Here is a 19,592-nt window from a genome sequence, read left to right on the forward strand (position 1 = left end):
CATCCACACAACAAAAGGAGAGCTAGCTCAACGGTAGAGCGTGAGACTGCAGATCTTAAGGTTTCGGGTTCAAATCCCGAGTTCTCCTTTTCATTTTAATTTGAATTTGCTAACTATCTGGTCAACCTTGAATCTTTAGATTGTATTCGGGTGAGTCTGTAAACATATATTTTTAATGCCATATATGCTTAAATATAATTTTTGCGATAATGAACATGAAAAATATTCTTATTTTTTTTAGCATATATCTGGAATGGCTGACTTGCCAATTTGATCCATTTTGAAATACTTTAATAATTTGCATTTTGCACAATCAACTCCAACTTATCAGCTCTGTATCCTATTTATTCTCAAACTAAAATATCCCGAGAATTTAGATTATTTGGTATACCATGATGTAAAAGTGCCTTTACAGCAATTTGCTGGGCTTTTGGAACCAATTTTTTTATCACTTTCGATAATTGACTGTCATCGTACAGTAGCCCTTTGGGTTGCCAAGAGAGACCAGCTAGAATGGCGGCAAGGAAACTATTCAAATAGTTCATATAGAAATTAGGTCTAAGCCAACTGAAAAATTGAAAATATTCGGCAGTTTTGTACCTATCGCCCGCACCAGTTACACTTGTAATAGGTTGATTCACGCGCAAAGGAGCGAAATAATCAAAATGCGCGTAGTCGTCGTCTTTCATTTTATAGATATAAATACTTCCTTTTGCTCCCATCTTCAATAATACGTTTGGCGTCCAACAAAGGAGAGGCAACGCCGCCTTTAGCAGTCTTTCAGTCTCCGCAGGAATATCACTGATACGAGTGGACTCTTGCCACCAACGGACCCTTTCTAAGTCATTTGCGTTCAGCAGTTCTTGCGTACGCTGTGACATGGCCATAATCTCAAATTCGTTTGGGGAGACAAGGAATATATCTCCATAAGTAGGTAGACGAGTTTCAAGTGGGCGGATGGATTTAGGTACCGAGGTCGGCTCAAATATAACTAATTGATTTCCATTTGTCATTATATTCGAACCAAATCTGCTTAACAATTTTTTCTCTACCAACCTTTAGCGGATATATTGGATGCTACTTCGACGATAGTTTCCATAGTCTTTGGAGTAATATTGCCATCAAAACAAATTATCTGAGGTTTGCTTTGGAGTATTTTCTCCTTGACCTATTGTCGTCACAGATGAGTCATTAGTCACAATAATTGAGTGCGTTATTTATAAAATGATCCTGCCCGTTATGTAGTGTACTCACCTGCCCTACATCTATGTGGTCGAACACATCCATGTCAGCAATGGCCGTTAAAAGCTGGCCATCTGGCAAATGCACTGCATTATATACAGCAGTACGGCCACCTACAATCGACTGTATACCTCGAGCATTCATCTTTGTCGAATTTTGAAGACTCGACATCAGCCATTCTCCCAGCGAATCGTGCCCACATGCACTTATGAGTTCCACATTCTGAGCTGGCACTAAGTTTGACACTACTTCTGCGATATTTCGCCCAACGCCCCCCATGCTTTGTAAAACGCTTCCAGGGGTTGACGTGTGGAAAAACGAAGACGTCGGTTGATTTTTCTGAGTAGGATGGAAAGTGGAAGTTATATCTACAACTGCACCTCCTATCACCATAATCTAGAATGATTTTCTTTAAGATATCATGTTTACAGCTGGACTTTCATTATTTTTCATTATACTATACTTTATTACTTTTCGAACCAATTAATGGCGCGACTGTATTAATTTGTGGGACACTGTCGAAATTTCGGGAAATAAGTGGGGTCTAGGAGAAAAATTTATAGTAAAAATAATGATATTCCAGTCACTGGGCGAGTTATCTTTTAGCGACAATACTAAGCATATTTGTTCGCGTCACTCACCCAGTTTGGCACCGGATCTCGCCGAAGACGCGTTGCCAAGCATTTGGCAATATCCCCTCCGACTTTGGCGTTGTTCTTTACAAGTGAGATATCTACCACCATTGATATATTTAAGCTTTGGCATTTTTTCTAATATCATTTGTTGTCAAGAATATGTACTTGCAGCAAGAGAAGCACCACGTGTTAATTCATTAACCCTCCGCAAAAGGAAAGGCGTTTCCTCCTTACCACGAATATTTTGTTGCCTATCAAAGTAAAGGGCATATCAGCCCACAAATTCCCGCACAAAAATCACTTAGTTTTCATATTGGAACCAACCTTGCTTCCTCAACTGCTTGTTCAATAGCCTTTTGGATTTCAGAGCCATTGGCTGCATGTGCTTCTGGTATAGGTACTGCCACGACCAGGCCACTTTGAAGCCTCAAATTGAGGTTGTGTTCTAAAACAGTTAAAAAAGTAAGTATTATCCTAACTAACTTCGCTCCTTAGTCTTTACTCACGGATTACAGCAGCACAATCATCCGGAGAGGTCAAATTGTAAGGACTCTTGAATGCATCAGCGAATTTTCAATAGGATTTTAACGGAAAGCTGACCATTTTAATCACAACTTACCTGATACCCACTAACTCTCGTGAAAAATGCCGGAAAGTCCTTCGTAGCGCCATAGGTTATTACCGTAACACCTTGCGTTTCCTACTCGGCCAGAGATAGAGATTGTTAAATTAGAACGCTGCTGAGTGTCATAATGAAATAAAAAAATACAAACAAGATACTCTAACGTCCTTCCAATGTCAAGGATAGATTTTGCCCCAGCGCATACCACCGCAACTGCTGTCCTAGAGAGCTCGGTGAGATCCGCGCTAATGTCCATAGCTAAGAATAGACTGTCAGTAAAAACGCGTAGAAATTGACAGTAGGGCCGAGATTAAATAATTTTAAGGTAGATACATTGTTCTACTCCGCGATGAACACCACCAATCCCACCCGTTACAAATACACGTATTCCAGCACGCTCGGCCATTAACATCGTACCAGCGACGGTAGTTGCACCAGTCAATTTCTGATCAAAAAATGGTGTTATATTCCTCATTCGACTTCTACATTTTGTACATAAATCAGCATCGCATACCTGTGACATAACATAGGCAATATCTCGTCGAGATGACTTTATGGCTTTATGACCTTCAGAAGCTAATATCTCCATTTCAGCTTCACCAAGTCCAATGTGAGGCTGTCCATCTAAAAATGCAATTGTGGCCGGGATACAGCCTTGGCTCCTAACAATATTCTCCACTTCCAACGCGGTCTCGAGATTTTGTGGGTATGGCATGCCATGACTTATTATCGTAGATTCCAAGGCTACTACAGGATCACCATTGCGCAAAGCCTGCTTAACTTCGCTGGCGTAATGAAATCCTGGATAAGTGTGCAGATATCTATAGCGCAATGATATTGGGCTGAATTTATAGGGCTAATGTAGAATTTGTAAGTTTATCGTTAAATTAAAATGGGTTCACGTAGCATTGTATTATAGTTCAACCTACTTTTAAATAACTCTTTACAAGATTGGAAATCATGTTTGCAGTTCACCTTAATGTATTCGATGATACACCTAATTTTTGAACTCAAGATCAAAACAAGGATATCCAAAGTGCCAATTATACAAATCTATTTAGGAACGGTATAATTCTACAAACTCTCCAACTTTTAGCTTAAATTCTTTTGCTAAGCCATACTCAATTCCCCATATTATAGTATACTCTTTAAGATGGCTTTGCACACTTCACAGGTCGGAGTCAAAATTTGTTTATCCCCTCTGAGAATCCAACTTAAGGGTGGAAATAACGGCCGATTCCCTGATGCGACTTGAATCCATACCAAACCTTATTAAATAGGTATATCAATTATTTAACAGAAGATTGTGTGTGTGAAACGATCGTTTTCAAAGTTAGACTTTGTTCATTCAAATAACTCTATAATCTAGGGTTGAGAGGAATGTAATAAAGCGGATCATAAAATGGATTTAAATATGGAAATGGTTGCAAGATATTAGCTGATACATATTAAATAAACTAATTTTTCACATATTCTGTGGTTGTATTTCTAATAATGACTACATAGAATAACTGAGTATATTGATGAAAGATAAAAATTAGCCAGAGGAGGGGTAATCCACTCTAGACACTAAAATTATTCAAAGCCTTCTTAAAAAACAATCACCTAAAGAACTGTGCAAAATATTATAAAAAAAATATTAGTGCAACATGCATTTCAATTTCTCCATATGCGCCTTAGGAAGACGGGTGTTTTGGATGCAAGTAAACTGGGTTACTTGATTGTCATGCAGACAGTACGCAAAAAGAGCATGTCTCAACAATTGACAATCATCGTCCGTTCCACAGGAAACTTGTTTGAACACTGAATTACCAAAGTTGATTTGAAAACCGCATGTGATGATAGCGTTAGATATGCTAAAAGGGAAAGTTACCAAAAAATATTCAAAAGCCTCATTATATCTGCTCAAATTATTAAAATATTTCTCAGAGCCGCCGTGAGTCTCTCATTTATTGCAAATTTCCATCAAGAATAGCGAATACAATATCCTTAACAAACTCTGTACTAAACGATCATGTAATAGAGCAGTTTACCTTATACATATATAATAGTTAAACATGGTTAAATATGGTAAAGATAGGGAGAAGTGTATTAATTAAGGAAAATTACAGTTGTTTAGTAGCAGAAATATCTATTCATAGCTTGTCTAAGACGAACAGATCTTGCTTCTTATTCTACAAATACAATTTTTATCTCTTGAATAATATATCGTAAACCTCATACTCTCTTCGTAATTTTCTTTCTCTCTCTTTCCAGCACTCACAATAACTGATCGAAGTTGGCTGAGATTTTCAATCTTTTCTCTAGTTAGCTAGAGGGTGTTATACCAAGTGTTTTCGAAAACTCTTATAAATTTGTCCCAGAATATCAAGCTCATGGAATGACACTGCGGGCTCTCTTACATTGTAAGCCTTCATTCTAATGAAAAGCAACCATAAATCCAAAACCCATAGAATCTCCCCAATAATTTTTCCATAGGAGCAATCTGATGCGGCTTTTTGAATCATACAATTGTGCCTCCGAAATTTTCTGAGTGGATTGCTTGATAAAATAAAAACCTGCCTATGTTCAATACCGTTTGCCTCCAAATCTCTGATCCCTTCAGATCATTGCATCATTAATTCAAATGCATTTGTTTCAGCAGTCTCGATACTATCTTCACTATGAATGTGACTTGGGGGTGTTTCCATTTTGGAAAATTTGAACAAGTCTTCTTTACATGTCCTGACTGTTTTTTGAATATGATTGATGTTAACAAAGTGTCAGTGTGTGATTGTATGATTGTAAGATGAAATACAACATTTATCGAAGTTTTCTTCAAATTTTATGTTTGTCCAACATCGATCAACAGGGTGTTTGGTAAAAATTATAATCAGTTGAGTAACTCAATTTCCTACTCCATTGATCCTTGAAGTAGAGGTCATTTTCGAATATAGCTTGGTCTCCGAGCTTTATCCTATTCGAGACAAATTGTATACCTACTAATTAGTTTTAGCTGATTCTATCAACTGAACTTTGGAAATATCTCCCGCGACAAAAACATTAGGCCTTATATGAGAAAAAAATCCTTCCAATATGGACTAGTGATAAAAGGTCACATATATCCGATACTTGCAAATGGTCGAAAAGAGTTTGGAAATTATCATATGGTATATATTGACTCTGAGCAAAACGCAATCAGATAATTGAAGGAAAACAAACGATTAAAGAAATTTTATAACGGCTTCTAATTAAAGTTTTATCTATATATCAACCCAGAAGAGATCCCAGTCCTTCTTGAGTTTTTTGGCCTCATCAACATGGCCCATTTCAACCAGCACTTGCACAACCGAGCGGGCAGCGGAATTGAGAGCGGACGATATCCATCCGTGCTTATAATCAGTATGTTCGCCAGCGAAAGCAATATTGTTCTCCATCTCCATAATGGATTTAAGGAAGAGCTGATGTTGGCCGGGGTTGTATAAGGCAAAAGCGCCAGAAGAGAGAGGATTAGCCCCAAAGCAGTGCCGAATCCAATTACCTGTGAAGCTTTTATAGACAATATCACCATGCATTGCCGCAATACCGTCGAGGACTCCTTCGATCAAATCATCGTCGGGCAGCGAGAGAATGCGTGCGGCATCTTCCGAAACTGAATAGGAGGCCAATAAGACTCCGCGGCCATCACCATCGAGATCGAACGATGGATAGCATACCATCTTGGGAAGTAGATCTGTGCGAGAGCATCCACCGTGGATCGGGTTACGTTTGTCCTGCTCCCAAAACCGTTTATCAAACTGGGCGAAAACCTTGCACGCGTTTTGATAAGCCAAGCTATATATAGCGCGATACTTCCACCACGAAAACCCTGAGGAGAAATAGAATACTGATTCAATTTCAATTCGCTCCCAGAACATAGCGCAAGCAACTTACTAGGGAGCTTCCATGTTCGCACAAGAGAAAATGGCGCGGTAATGATCGCATAATCGTAGGTCTTATCGTAGTATTTTCCACCCGCCTTCTTTTTGTATGAGAGCTGTACTTTACCGTTTGGAAGACTAATTTTGCTGATCTTCATACCTGTGCGTAAGTTCTTGCGAACAAACGGAAGTATCGCCTTGGGTAGACGCTCCGATCCATACTTGATTGCGCGCCAATCTGACACCCCGAAGGTGAAAGTCTCTAGAGTGGTGTCGAGCATATCTGGTTGGTTGTACGCGGTAGGACGATTCATGGCCTCAAAGTAGTCAATGACATCCCATGGCAATCCCATTTTCTGCTTGAGGTAGCTGGTAACGGAATAGTCATTGACGCCCATTTTAATTAGCTTCTCCCTCCCTGCAATAAAGTCATCCTCGAGCTCCTTCCACAGGGGTGCAAAAAGTTTGCCAAAAATGGCATTTACAGGTCCTTCACGAAGAAGCACCTTGGGAGCATCCACGAGAGAGGGGTCTTTTCCAAAATCAGCGTTGGTGGGCGGAAGCCCATCGCTCCTTCGAGCCCCATAAAAGTAGTGGAAATTGCTATAGAAAAGGAACAAGTTAGGGAAGCCCCTTTTAGAAAATCAAAGTTCATGATCCTACTTGGCGTTAGGGGTTAGGAAGGGGAAGAATTCAATGCGGAATTGTGTTTTATTGTGGTGCAGTTGGTTGAGTTTATCAGAGAGCATGTACACCAACTGATGCTCGGGAACGACTATTTTTTTTTCTCCTTTCTTCATAAGATAAGGGATACGCATTGGGCCTAGTTCCGCAAACTGGGTCTTATCATTATCAAAGTAATGAGTCCAAACCCTACCTCCAATGCGGTCTGAAGCTTCCAGGATTTCATAGGGGAGGCCGACGCTTTCTAGGAGAAAGCCTGCGTAGAGACCAGCCATTCCTGCTCCCACGATCCCGACGCGTTTCTTTTTGTGATCTTCTGCTGCCTTAAAATGATCTCGTTTTTCGAGATGTTGGGCAACAATAAAATGGCGCCCTTCTCCAGAACGTTTGACAATGGGTTGCGACAGGGTTAATGGCTCACTTTGGGTGATTAGCTCGTTCTCCTCGTTCCATATCTGGATACACTGTGCGCTATCACTTACAGGGTGCTCTGGGACAAGCCAACTGAACTTGGTTGGGGGCTCCTCGGAAGGGATCTCCACCGTCCCGAGTATTGAATGAACGGTACGGTTAGTTGAGTCGCAAGGGGCAAACTCGAACGTGATGCTGTCATCATAATGTTTGTAGTACTTGATGTGGATGTTTGTATAGCGACCATAACGCAGCCTCACTTTTGAGGTAGGTGTCTCAATGCTTATCCCTCGGAGATCATAGTTTTCGATCCCTGCTGGGTTGTATGCCTCTATTTGATCAACACAATAACTATTAGTCGCTTTGCTCCCAACCATACATTAATAGAACTAACCGGAGCAAAGAATGCCCAGTGAAACTAAGGCAAAACTAATAAGTTTGAGGCGCATTGCTGAGGAAAATGCGGTGGAGAGATAGAAGAAGAGAAATGAATGAGGCAAGGAAAATAATAAAGAGGTAAAGGAGGAAAAATGGCGAAGGGATGGAGAGGAGGGAAGAAGGAATAGTGTAGGTCAAAAAGAAAAAAAAATGCAATTCTTTCCGAGAATAAGTATGTTTTGCGTGAATTTAAGTAGAACAAGCGGAGTATTCTCTAAGGTTGTACTTTGCGCAAGAAAGTTAATTGGTGAGAAAGTTTAGTTGAATCAAACAAAGTGTGAACTTTCAGTGAGACTATTCTGCAGGTAAACCTTAGTAGCTTTCATACCCGGTCCTAGGCAAAATCTACCAGCTCATGGATTGATTGTTTATCTTTACTCCTTAACGCTCGTTCACTGCCTTACCCCAACTCGAAAAAATGGATGTATTTGTGCTTGACATAGATTTTTATTACCAGCAAGCTTGGTCTGTGCTTCTCTACGGCATTCTCGGGACTTTTCTCTTCCGTAACCTCTATCTCTCAGTCCTTCTCTTGTTTAAGAAACGGACGTTCCTGACCATAATGTGTCTGCTCATGGCCGTTTTTACAAGTATGCACTGCTTCAGTGTAATGATGGCGTATTTTGGCATAGTTGCCGATTGTAAATACATCGGTTTGTATAGAGAAAACTTATCTCCATTTCTTAACGCCCGAATTGAATGAGATCCTTTTTTTTCCTCTCTCTTCAAGGACCACTTGTGGTCATAGTGTTCTACTTAATAAATCTGTGCTCGGGCATCATTCTAGTACGTAAAGCCATGGCCATCCATCCCCTACGCTGCCGACTTGTCCTGGCGGCAGACATAGTATTCGAGCTGCTTACTCTTGCCGCCTATATCCATCGTTACTTAGCTCTAACCCCCATCACCTCTCCTTACAAGAGCTGTTACCCAAGATATGAAGGGAATCCCCTCGCTTATACTGTGGCAGCTGATGTTTCCAAGTATGCTTTCTTCACCCTACTCTTTATTATACCACTCTGGCAACATACTCGCAACCTGCAAAACAAACTTGTGAATCGGTTGCTCCGCGAAGGCATCCTATATTTCCTTGCCATTTCGATTACAGATGTGGCCACCTCACTGATTATCTATTATTTCATCTCGAGGCCCATTATCACCATCCTTCATCTCGTGGCTAGTAAGTTCACCGCATTAACATCAAACCTTAGGATGGAATTCATTCATCTCTCTCAACTTGTTATTTTGAAGCTTGCCTAGCCTCGAACCTCGTACGCATCCAACTTAGTAGATCCATGGAACCCAAAGGTAGCACAGGGTCTAGCACAGCACGTTCTACTACCTTTCGTTAATGCTCCCACGTTTACCCCCAATATGGAATCTCCTGTTCAAAATACAAATAAATCTATCCATTCTCCTAATTAAGTTAAACGTCTGTATGTAGAAGAGAAGTGCTTGTAACCCTAATTTCTAGCATCTTCGGGGCTACATCGATGTGATTTTTATTTTATTGCGTGTAACCTATCTCTCCAATCTCGTGGCTTGGTCGAAATATGCTTATCGATACCAAAAGAGTTCGCCGAGGGGAGGATGAAAAGTACAGCATAATCATATGAGTAAGTGCGCACAGACGAGCTCTTTTGTACCTTCTCGAGCACATATATCCCAGACTCCTCATGACTAGAATGGGAATTTATATGGAATAAGGCTTTTACTAATAAAGAAATAGTGCAGATACCACGGATTTCGAGCACACGGACTATCAATATACAGTATTAACTTCAAGCCGACTAAAAATTGTATACTCTCCAAGTGCAGGTATATCAAAAAAGGAGTGAAATCTATCGGCCGAAGAGTATAGAGTTGATTTTATTTAACTTCAGAATCGAATTAGGAGTGATAACTCTCGTCTATGCATACTGACAAAACACTTCCGGTCTATCGAAAAGTTATTATGAAGTTTAGCTTTTGTTACACTGAACTTGATTAAGTTTAAGCTCGAAGTAAGCTCTTGGATAACCGCGGCCATTGTATTTACTTGGAACAAGACAACAAGTCAAAACCCAACTTCGGTTTCTCAGAAATCCAAGGTTAAGCGTGGTGGAGCGAGCTAAGAGCGGGCTAACCTAAAAAACATGGTTTTAAATCAGTTAGTACGATATACATATACAAGATTCGGGAACCACACCGAACACAGCGTAATAGGCGCATAAGGTAAACTGTGCTTTCTTCACTTGTTCTATATCCCATCGCCTTAGTGTACTCTGCTCACCTCTCTTCGCTCTTTCCACCCTCCCACTCTTTTACCGAGCAAAGATGCAGCTGGAGGCAGCTTTCATGTACCAGCTTAACGCTGATATCTATGTCCTGATTGCCACCATCTCCTTGTTCACCTTGAGCATCTTGAAAACGGCTTATTATCTGTACATAGACAAGTGGCGAATCCTTTACATTTCGGGCCTTGTAGTGCTCAGTCTAGGCATCGTTGCTAGTATCGTCGGATTCGTGCATCATCTCGTGTTCGAGGTTGCGTGTAGTTGGCAGCCTATTTTACGCTATATATCGGCCATGCTTCTCTCCTTTTTTCCACAGTCGCTAATTCTGGGGTGCGTTGGTGGCACTATATTCGCCTCTCATAGTCATTCTCGTCTATTTTTGCTACTTTCCGGGACATTCGTTCTCGTAGCTAAAGCCATTTGTATTGGCATTGCTTTGAGAGGGCTGGATCCTGCGCTGGTGATTCGGCAAGGCCTCTGCTTAGGGATATTTGTCCATCGTTCATTTATCGGGTTGCCCCTAGCGGATATAGCCATAAATGTTCTTGCGGTAATAGGAACTGTTCTAGCATGGCTTAAGTTAAAGCGAGCTGTACCCATGGCAACCGGTATGATAAGGAATCCCGCTATGACGCGAAGATTACTCTCTTGGATCTTAGTTGCTGTCTTTGCTTCAACGCTTATCATAATACTTGACTTACTGTCATTTGGAACACGTGGAGGGGAAGATGCCTATTTGGTCATTCCATATCAGGGATACAGTAAAAAGCAAACATTACCCGATCATAGCTTTTCTGCATTGCTGACTGTTTTCATGGCTAGGTACACTCTTCTCGGTGGTAGTCTATGACCTAGTATCAGCTGCGGAGTTCGAGACGCATACTACTCCAATCAATACAGACCAACATGGAGAATCCTCATGCTTTTCCATTCCCTCCACAAAGAACTATTCCAAATCGCATAGGTTGGATAATGCGAATGGGACAAACTCCTCCAATGACTTCCCATGTCACGAATGTATAAGTCGCGGCTCCCACCAGAGTGATATTCCCCTAGACTATACTCGCCTGATGAGGGATGAGGAGATCCCACATCGAGTTTAAACGATTGGAAAGCACGATTTTCTTGTGTTTGGGCTTCTAATACAGGCATAAATGTAGAAAGGAGAGAGGGCATGTTTGGAGCTAGAGTCGGCCCTGAGCGAAAATTTGGGCTGGACAATTCCTCAGTCCCGAGTTGGTTTTCTTCCTAATAAAGAGCGAAATTTCCAGTGGAAAATACGAGTCCCAGCGCCTTAGGCTGCGGAATCCAAAAAGTTAAATTAAAAACCAAAACACAATAATGAAAAGCTGCTAAGCCAGGAGTGCAGAAAAGTGGGGGGGAGGGAACCGTGCAGCCATACGCCCGTCGCAGGTGTCAATTTATTTGCCGGGGTGCATAATACCTTCTCGTGGACCTTTTCAATATGGGCCTGCTCTCTGCCATCGCCTTCCGCAATGATCGTCTAATTCATTCGGCTGTGAGTTGGTTATCAATGAGCGTCTGGCTTAGCGAGAGTGTGTTTTCCGGCTTCTAAGCACGTCCGAATCGTATAGCTACTGGGTCAAGAACGAGTCCAAGAGGATGACAAGTATGTTTGCATTTTTGCTTACACAATCCACATTAAAGTTGACACCCTCAGGTAGAAAATGGAATATTCTTTAACTCCCCCAGTATAATTAAGACAGTGTTCGAGACAAGGGTTTTTGGCTCAGACCAAATTGTAAATCCCGTATTGCTCGAAATTTGTTGTATTTAGGCATATAGTCTCCAAGCTCTGACAACGTCTGGCAAATTGGGATATTTCGTTACGTCACAAGATTTCTGCTTGGCGAGCGTGGCTCAACTTTCTGTTGGATAAAAGCTGGGTCTAGAAAAGAACTTCAAATATATGCGTTTTAAAAGCAAAGACACTATGACTAATTCCAGGCGAGCCGCAATAAAGAAATCATCGACAACCGATGAATCGGGATTTGTTCCTGTTGTTTTTATCGATGAAAAGCCCCTTTATGACACCTATCATGCCAATCTCTCCCTCGATCCAAATGCATCTCCTCCGAAAAAGAAACGCGGCCGGAAGCCTAGCCCTCGAACTATACAATACCGTAAAATTCACAAGCATGCCTCTAAAATGAATATGGAAGACAATCAACGCCGGCTGCAAGATCTGGAGGAGCGGAACCGGATGCAGGAGTGCATTATTCTGTATCTCAGGAACACAGTATACGATTTAAAGATGCAGAGCCTCTATCTACGACAGGTGGTTGAGGCTTTCAATTCCGTGTTAACCCAGCATAATGTTCCAATTTCAGAGGTGGATGAGCTATTTTCACAATGGGTGAAAAACACCCCTACCCTCCCGTCGCAATTGCTCGCCCATGCCAATTTGTCCTCCGAGAACATTCAGTACATCCTCCATCCTTATGAATTTATCTATATGGCATCTGGATCCACGGGTCCTGAGCAAAATAGTTGTGCAAAGCACACCAGAGATACTCAGCCGCGTGTAAATGCACAGAGTGAGGAAGAGGGAAATGTCCATCGCATCGATGACAGAATGGGCACAGTTTCGCAGCCAGAAGAAAACCAGCATTCATTATTTGCAGCTGGAAATTTCTCCCCAGATGAATATACACAACGGAGTTCTCTCGAACCAGAGCTTTCGCTCTCTCCTTTGAATTTCCTGGATCCCGCCGGCATGAGTCCAGATCCCTCCGAGTCAGACCATGCCTTCACAATGGAGGTTTCAGCCACAGAGCACTTGGTTTCTCATACTTCTCCTCACGATATAAAACTCGAAATCACGGAGGAATTGCCAGACCCCCCAGGAAAGCCTAGGGCTTGTTCTTGGCATAATAGAGAACTCCGATACTTTCAAAAAGGAATGAGTATTGACGAAGCTGCACTGTTCCTCTGGCAATGCTATAAGTCTGAGGGTTGGCCGGGTTTGGAGCCCTCGAACCTGCAGTTAAATGTTGCGCATGATGAACGCATCGATTTAATTCCCAGTGCCTATTGGAGAGATCGCCTGATAATCAATATTGGGCACTATGACACCACCGAGTTTTTCTGTGACTTGTATACTAGGATAGCATGTCGCGGGGATCCACTTGTAAGTATGCTCGTTAGGGTACTCTCTTCAACACTAATGGCCATCTGCCTCCTACCACTTGATAGCTTCCCCAGTCCTATCTTATTGACCCCAGCCTATACAGAAAATATCCGTTTTTAATCGACCCCGATTGCCCTTACGCCCAGACCTTACTGCTTGAACTGATGTTGGAGCGGACCACCACACAACGAGCTCTCGCAGCTATCAACGGATGCGTCTTCTGTAAGGAAATTCTTGCCTTTATTCATATATTCTTCAATTCGCACTCATCTTCTGAAACATGATGTCCGGGTAGTTGGATATCATCCACATCTACCGTTAGAGGATGTCATTGTCTAGCCTTAAATTCTCCTAATTAAATCCCTGATCTGCTACGCCTCAGCCATATTTTCACCAGCACTTTGCTATGACTCAACCTGTTCATTACACTCCATCTCCCTATTTATGTCTTCTAATAACAATTAATTCTTTAAAAGCTTAAAATATGCTTTGAGCAACGCAATCATTTTGGTAAGTAAATTTGAATATTCAATATTAATGCACCCTTTTTGTTTTCTCATAAAAGTCTATACGGTCACTCTCCATGTCTTGATAGGATCAAACCCTCTGCTGAGAATCAGTGATGATTTAGGATCTATGATATCTCTACCCTTATCACAAAGCTAATTTCAGGTCACTAATGGGATAATCTACACTAAACCCGTGACATAGGAAACTAAAGAGCTTTGAAGATGGAAGCACAGGGTCCTTTGTCTCTTGCTTTAATAAATTGGCTTCACAGTTGCTCAAAACTTCACCCATAAAATGCCTAATAAAGTCCCGTTCAGGCAGTGAATGATTATTCTATTTTTCTACCCTATAAGTGCAATAACAAAGACGTCTATCCAATTTATTCTAGTATTATCAATGGGTAAATGCTACCGATTGAAGTTGTTAATTAAATAAGAATATAATTGAACTTAGTTATCCTTCATTCTTTATAAAAATATACAATTAAAAAAGTATTCTGTGGTATTGACAATCCCTCTAAGTTCACTACTGGAATGGATCAAGATTCATTCTACAATTACAAATATAATAAAGCCTGGCCTAAAACAAAATAAAAATAACCATATGAATGTTCGAAAGCTCTCAACTATTTAGTCATGGACAAGAATGAAGGCTAAAATAGGGGCAACATGGACTGTGCGGAATACAGTAGGAATGGACAATATACTGACAATGAGTTTTGTTCGTAATTTGAATTTCACCCGCCGCTCAAATCTTTTGGAGCTCAAGGGACAGTTTAAACGAAGATATGAATTCTATCTTCAGCATAGCGACGACATAAAAAATTTTTCGATATAATTGAAAATAACTTCAAGTGGGGCCCTATATATTTGAATAGACACAGAACAGAGTCCAATGCTTTATTATTGGCGGATAGCTCGGGTTAAATCACTGGAAGTAGTCGCCCTTTTTGGGGCAAAAGATGGCCGCATTCTCAGGAACCAAAGTTTTCTTTTTACCTTTTGGCTCAAAGAGATTGTTCCAGAGACCCACGGTGAATGCTTTGTTAGCGCACACGTTGGGATGGAAGCAATCCAAACCACTTAGAAAGCCCTGCCCATATGTATCAAAAACGGCCTTTTCAAATGCAGGTTGTGCGCTCACGTAAAAATCGGAATAGTTTTTGGACTGATAATCGTCGGCGATCTGAGCAAGTTGTGCATTGTACTCGGCCAGGTACTTCCTAGTGGCTAAGGCGAATGATCAAGAGAAAAGACTGTGTTAAAATGACCATTCCTTGAGCGTGAGAAATGGGCACACACCTGGAGCTTTACTGGGAGCAGCATTAGGACATATCGCCGACGAGCTCATAATGATAGTGCAATAAAGATCCGATTGAGCCGCAGTGTGAACTTGAGTGACCTAAATGAGGTAAAAGACACACGTTGGTAAAAGAAGATCAAATGTAGAATGCAACCATTGTACTAGGGCAAAACGGCTGTGATGGCACTTACATCGAGCACGCCCACGAGGCTGACGAATGCTTTCCCAATCTCGGTGCGAATACGCTCAACTGCGGCACGGACATTTTTGCCAAATTCGGTAGGGCTGGTGACTCCATCGCCACACACGTCGTTTGGGCCGATAAGTAGGGTGACCATTTTCCACTGGTCCTTGATGGACTTGTACTCTCCTCCGTTGAGCAGAGCGACGGTGCGATCGATTTCCTTATTCAGGGTGTGGGACGTAGCTCCAGAGATGGCGGAATTAAGCTCGCTCCCCTCAGCACGTGGAAGGGTGACACCTTTTTTGGTAAGATACACCATCGATTAATAGGTAGGAGCTCTGGAAGCCGAAGCGTAACCTAGCAAATATTCTCACCCGTAGACACGCCTGTTAACTTAGGGTTGTAGAGTCGAAGGATATTAGGGAGAGTAAGCTGACCGGAATCTCCCCCAATGCTGAACACCTTTCCTCTCTCTTCCAAGATTTGGATGATAGGGAAATGGGCTAGCAAATTGTTCGGTGAGAACGGTGACCGAAGACGCGAAATTCGAATTGAACTAAATTAAGGATACTCACCACTACTCATGGCAAAACCAGCCGTGATACTATCTCCGAAAGCTAGAATGGCACCAATATCTTGAGGACGCAGTCGACGAACATCCCGATCCTTATCCGATATGCCATCATCCAAATCACCTGGTTTAGGGTTACACGTTACGGGGGGGATGTCGACTGGACACTGGCGCAAATTGTCTGAAGCATCCTTGTTGCTCACCGTCCCGTTATGCAAACTAGCATACTTTTCATAGAAATCTTTGAGCTTATCGACGTGCTCAAGACTAAATCGCTTAACGTTCTTGAATTTTTGGGCATCTTCTTTGGCTGCTTGGATTAGAGTATCGTGGTCAGAATCTTGAGAGGAAGAGACTTTGCGGTCAGGTTGTCGGTTGCCACCCCTCTGTCGATGTTGCGCAGCATTCACCTGGAGAACGGCCCATACAAAAACAATCAGGGCAAAAGTAATACGTCGGAGGAAAGTTGGGGTCATCGGGTAAAAGATTGGATATATAGAAATAAGGGCTGGTGAGTATGTAGTTAAAAAGGGAGAAGTGGAAAAAAAAAGTGGAGGAAATGTAGGTGGAGAAAATTCGTCGATTTAAATTAAAATAGCCAGATCTTTCCCAATATTCTGAGCAAACTTTATATCATTTGCATAAGCTTAAACGGTTATACGATTTCAGGCCACCAAAGCTGTTCACTCATTTGTCATTCTGTATTCCCATCTATTGTTGAAGTAGAGCACCTGTATGTCTCAAGAAAGATCTCATCAGAATTTGAATTATTTTTAAGAAAAGTTCTCGCGGCGTTTATTTTATTTAAACATTCAGTGGTGCGTTACCCATACATGAACATCTTTAAATTATTTCGGACAATGAAATTTTCAACACTGAAAACTCTTTAGGAGAGGTACGAAAAATAGATGCAATTCCAACAGACTGATTTTATGGTCCGTTGCTATTTTAAAGTAGGTATATGTAATCAGAAAGAAAGATAGAGCTCCATTACCACAACCCAATAATGCATCCAAGCAATCTATTAAGGATAATGACGTAACTAGATTGTCACGAAAATAAGAAATCTAATCCTTAATAATAGTAATGTATAGCCAATGATCCGCTCCACAAAAGTTTCAACTTTATCTAATTGTGTCGCAGTTCCACCAAGTACACATTGTCATTATAATTCCTATTCTACATTAAACCATTTATTTTTTTCATATATTTGTTCCTCAGCATCTTCTCTAAATTCACAGAATTTAGAGCATAGTTTTAGGGCAGATCCTATGTTTACATAAGATTGTAAAGTAAAATAAAAACGCTTTTCCCATGATATCTAAGATAACCAATCGTCACTATTGTCAAAAGCATATATTGAAATATGGCTTGGTTTGCCATTTTAGGTTTAAAGGATCTCCCTAAATTAACAGTTAAATAATAGAAAGTTCAAGGGAGCTAGTTAAAGTAAGAGAAAGTAAAGGATTATTCTAAAAGAGGGACCGTGTCATCGAGTCGTAAAGGCAGGTTTGCGGTAACATTGTAGTTGTAACGACTAATGAATTTAGCCATACGTCTTTCTTCCTGTCTCACTCTAGATGCGTTAAGTCCATTCATTTCAAGCCAAGCGTCAGGCAATGGCTGGGGCACAGGAAGAATCTTGCGGCGGGGGGTTGGCGGTGATGGAGTGTTAGGTTTGGCACATTTGATTTTAGTAGAGGTTAAGTTTGCACGTTTGGATAATTGCGGGATGTAGTCTGAATAGGTGTAGCAGAGGCCAGGGTTTTGGGTGCTCATCATGCTCTGCACTTGAACTCGATAGGGATAGAGAACTTCTGTGATAGAAGCCTGACTCCCATCCTTATTCACGCCGTTGAATTGGCTCTCAAATTGAGGACCGCGATTTTGCCAATCCATCCAAAGTTTATCCAGGAAGCAGTGGTGCATAAAAAAAATTGGATCGTTGGGACTGGCCATAGTTCCCATATCACCACCGATGGTGATATGGACATTCCCGTGAGGGCTGCCTTCGAGTGCTGTACGAAATTCGTCAAACGTGTTTCTCGTGAGGAGGATGTTCTGAAGGACCTCCGTGGATGCCCACGGACTAATGAAGTTGCCGCGATTAAACTGACGAGGGAGACAGTGGAGTCTGGCCGAACCATCTCTGTTATACAGCACATTCCAATATGCGATTTGTCCGGTGTTGATGCAGGTGCCAGTTCCACCGTACCACTGATTCGAGAAAATTTGACTGTAGGCTGGATTGTCTGCGTCCTCCCCCCAATACCAATACGGAAGAGTAACTCTGGGGTTGATCGTTTGTAGCGCCCTCTCAAACTCACGGAGGAATAGACGATGCCAAGGGAAAAACTGAGCTTGGCCATGTGCGTTTCTAGTTGCTTGTAAGTGATAGTAACTCATGGAGTCAAGACGATTGGGCCGGGTCGCACTATTCACTGCTCTCAAAGCAGAGAGAAATTCATTGCGCTCCTGGTTTGAAAGCTGTCGGAACTCTTTTCTAACCGCAAGTGTAGAGCATCGTGGGGAAACAGTAGGGGAGGGACTCCTAGAGGTGGTACTGGTTGCGGTTACGGTAATGGTTACAAATACAACGTCCTCTTGTCCCAAAGTAGGGTGGATACTCGTAAATACGAGAACAAATAGAAACGCGATATTTAGAATATTAAATGCGAGTATATTCATATCATGAACCAATACTTTGGAAATAATCGTGCTCTGATGAGAGTTTAAAAATAATCCAAACAGGAAAAATATATAATAGTCAACAGACGAGATTCCTCAAGCCGCGCTAGCAAGAGGGCAAATTCATCCTCTACCCTGTTTAGATTTTTACACTACAAGTAGGTTGGAATTCGCCTATTCATCGGCTCTGAGACTTCACTTCCATCTGAATTCGGGTCGGGCTTCCTCGGTTTTCAACCCTGGAATTTCCTTAATATTCTAATTATACAAGGGTATCACCCCCAAATGTAGCGTCAAATAAAGATGTTAGATTCGGATATATCATCCTCGTTGATCACTTTTCCCAATTTACATATATAAGTTATGTCCATATCAAGATCGCCGCGTTAGAATAGGTGGTTTTCTGGGAAAATGTTAAGGAATACTAAAAATCGCAAATTACACCATCAAACAAACTAGTATCCAAATAAGTTTTTTTTGGATAAGCTTGGAATTAAAAAGTCGAAATAACAAGTGAAATATCAGATCTTGATTTAATCCATTGATCGCGTGTAGGATTGCAAGTAGCTCCCTCTCGTGCGTTGGATAATTGTGTTCAGCAGCAATAAAATTTTTTGACTCGAAGACAACAGGATATTCCTTTCCATCGTGTTCTTTACTTAGTACAGCGCCAACACCATTATTGGAAGCATAAGTAGTAATTATAAATGGCTTCTTTGCATCTGGAAACTTCAGTACTGGCGAAGTAATCAGTGCTGTCTTCAACTGCTCAAATGCCGAATTTTCTGTCGCGCTCCAGGAGTATTTACACTTATCGGACAATAATGAAGTCAATGGTGCAGCTTGCGATAATTTCTTACGAATTTACGGTAGTAATTCGCCAAGCCAAAGAAAGAACGTAGTTTATCGGAGTTGGCCAATGTTGTATCGCATCGATCTTTTTGGATCCGTGTGTATTCTTCTGCAGATACAATTTGCC

General features: G+C 41.4%; 8 protein-coding genes and 1 non-coding gene across 9 annotated transcripts; 4 read left to right on the forward strand and 5 right to left on the reverse strand.

The window, feature by feature from the left end:
• Positions 1–16: 16 nt before the first annotated feature.
• VTP21DRAFT_t263 lies at positions 17–88 on the forward strand. The gene has a single exon. It is a non-coding gene; the product is annotated as a tRNA-Cys (tRNA).
• A 262-nt stretch (positions 89–350) lies between these two features.
• On the reverse strand, positions 351–3,461 carry VTP21DRAFT_6169 (uncharacterized protein; the record flags this gene model as incomplete). The annotated part of the gene is made up of 14 exons (XM_069396770.1): positions 351–528; positions 601–991; positions 1,057–1,168; positions 1,255–1,638; positions 1,706–1,786; positions 1,884–1,975; positions 2,043–2,128; positions 2,202–2,322; positions 2,384–2,429; positions 2,497–2,577; positions 2,651–2,757; positions 2,833–2,944; positions 3,014–3,355; positions 3,429–3,461. The coding sequence occupies 14 exons, from the start codon at positions 3,459–3,461 to the stop codon at positions 351–353; spliced, it is 2,166 nt and encodes a 721-aa protein (XP_069247438.1).
• Positions 3,462–5,741: 2,280 nt separating this feature from the next.
• On the reverse strand, positions 5,742–7,942 carry VTP21DRAFT_6170 (uncharacterized protein; the record flags this gene model as incomplete). Its single annotated transcript, XM_069396772.1, has 4 exons — positions 5,742–6,346; positions 6,412–7,001; positions 7,062–7,824; positions 7,888–7,942. The coding sequence occupies 4 exons, from the start codon at positions 7,940–7,942 to the stop codon at positions 5,742–5,744; spliced, it is 2,013 nt and encodes a 670-aa protein (XP_069247439.1).
• Positions 7,943–8,349: 407 nt separating this feature from the next.
• On the forward strand, positions 8,350–9,191 carry VTP21DRAFT_6171 (uncharacterized protein; the record flags this gene model as incomplete). Its single annotated transcript, XM_069396773.1, has 2 exons — positions 8,350–8,584; positions 8,662–9,191. The coding sequence occupies 2 exons, from the start codon at positions 8,350–8,352 to the stop codon at positions 9,189–9,191; spliced, it is 765 nt and encodes a 254-aa protein (XP_069247440.1).
• A 1,056-nt stretch (positions 9,192–10,247) lies between these two features.
• On the forward strand, positions 10,248–11,310 carry VTP21DRAFT_6172 (uncharacterized protein; the record flags this gene model as incomplete). Its single annotated transcript, XM_069396774.1, has 2 exons — positions 10,248–10,968; positions 11,030–11,310. 2 exons carry the CDS (start codon positions 10,248–10,250, stop codon positions 11,308–11,310), a joined length of 1,002 nt encoding a protein of 333 aa, XP_069247441.1.
• An 851-nt stretch (positions 11,311–12,161) lies between these two features.
• On the forward strand, positions 12,162–13,642 carry VTP21DRAFT_6173 (uncharacterized protein; the record flags this gene model as incomplete). Its single annotated transcript, XM_069396775.1, has 2 exons — positions 12,162–13,358; positions 13,424–13,642. 2 exons carry the CDS (start codon positions 12,162–12,164, stop codon positions 13,640–13,642), a joined length of 1,416 nt encoding a protein of 471 aa, XP_069247442.1.
• Positions 13,643–14,795: 1,153 nt separating this feature from the next.
• On the reverse strand, positions 14,796–15,673 carry VTP21DRAFT_6174 (uncharacterized protein; the record flags this gene model as incomplete). The annotated part of the gene is made up of 3 exons (XM_069396776.1): positions 14,796–15,097; positions 15,170–15,269; positions 15,362–15,673. 3 exons carry the CDS (start codon positions 15,671–15,673, stop codon positions 14,796–14,798), a joined length of 714 nt encoding a protein of 237 aa, XP_069247443.1.
• Positions 15,674–15,711: 38 nt separating this feature from the next.
• VTP21DRAFT_6175 (uncharacterized protein) lies at positions 15,712–16,401 on the reverse strand (the record flags this gene model as incomplete). Its single annotated transcript, XM_069396777.1, has 2 exons — positions 15,712–15,857; positions 15,930–16,401. The coding sequence occupies 2 exons, from the start codon at positions 16,399–16,401 to the stop codon at positions 15,712–15,714; spliced, it is 618 nt and encodes a 205-aa protein (XP_069247444.1).
• A 991-nt stretch (positions 16,402–17,392) lies between these two features.
• Positions 17,393–18,613, reverse strand: VTP21DRAFT_6176 (uncharacterized protein; the record flags this gene model as incomplete). The annotated part of the gene is made up of 1 exon (XM_069396778.1): positions 17,393–18,613. The coding sequence occupies one exon, from the start codon at positions 18,611–18,613 to the stop codon at positions 17,393–17,395; it is 1,221 nt and encodes a 406-aa protein (XP_069247445.1).
• Positions 18,614–19,592: the final 979 nt, after the last annotated feature.

Source organism: Calcarisporiella thermophila, assembly GCF_041956535.1.
Source record: "Calcarisporiella thermophila strain CBS 279.70 unplaced genomic scaffold VTP21scaffold_25, whole genome shotgun sequence".
Taxonomy (NCBI): Eukaryota; Fungi; Calcarisporiellomycota; class Calcarisporiellomycetes; order Calcarisporiellales; family Calcarisporiellaceae; genus Calcarisporiella; species Calcarisporiella thermophila.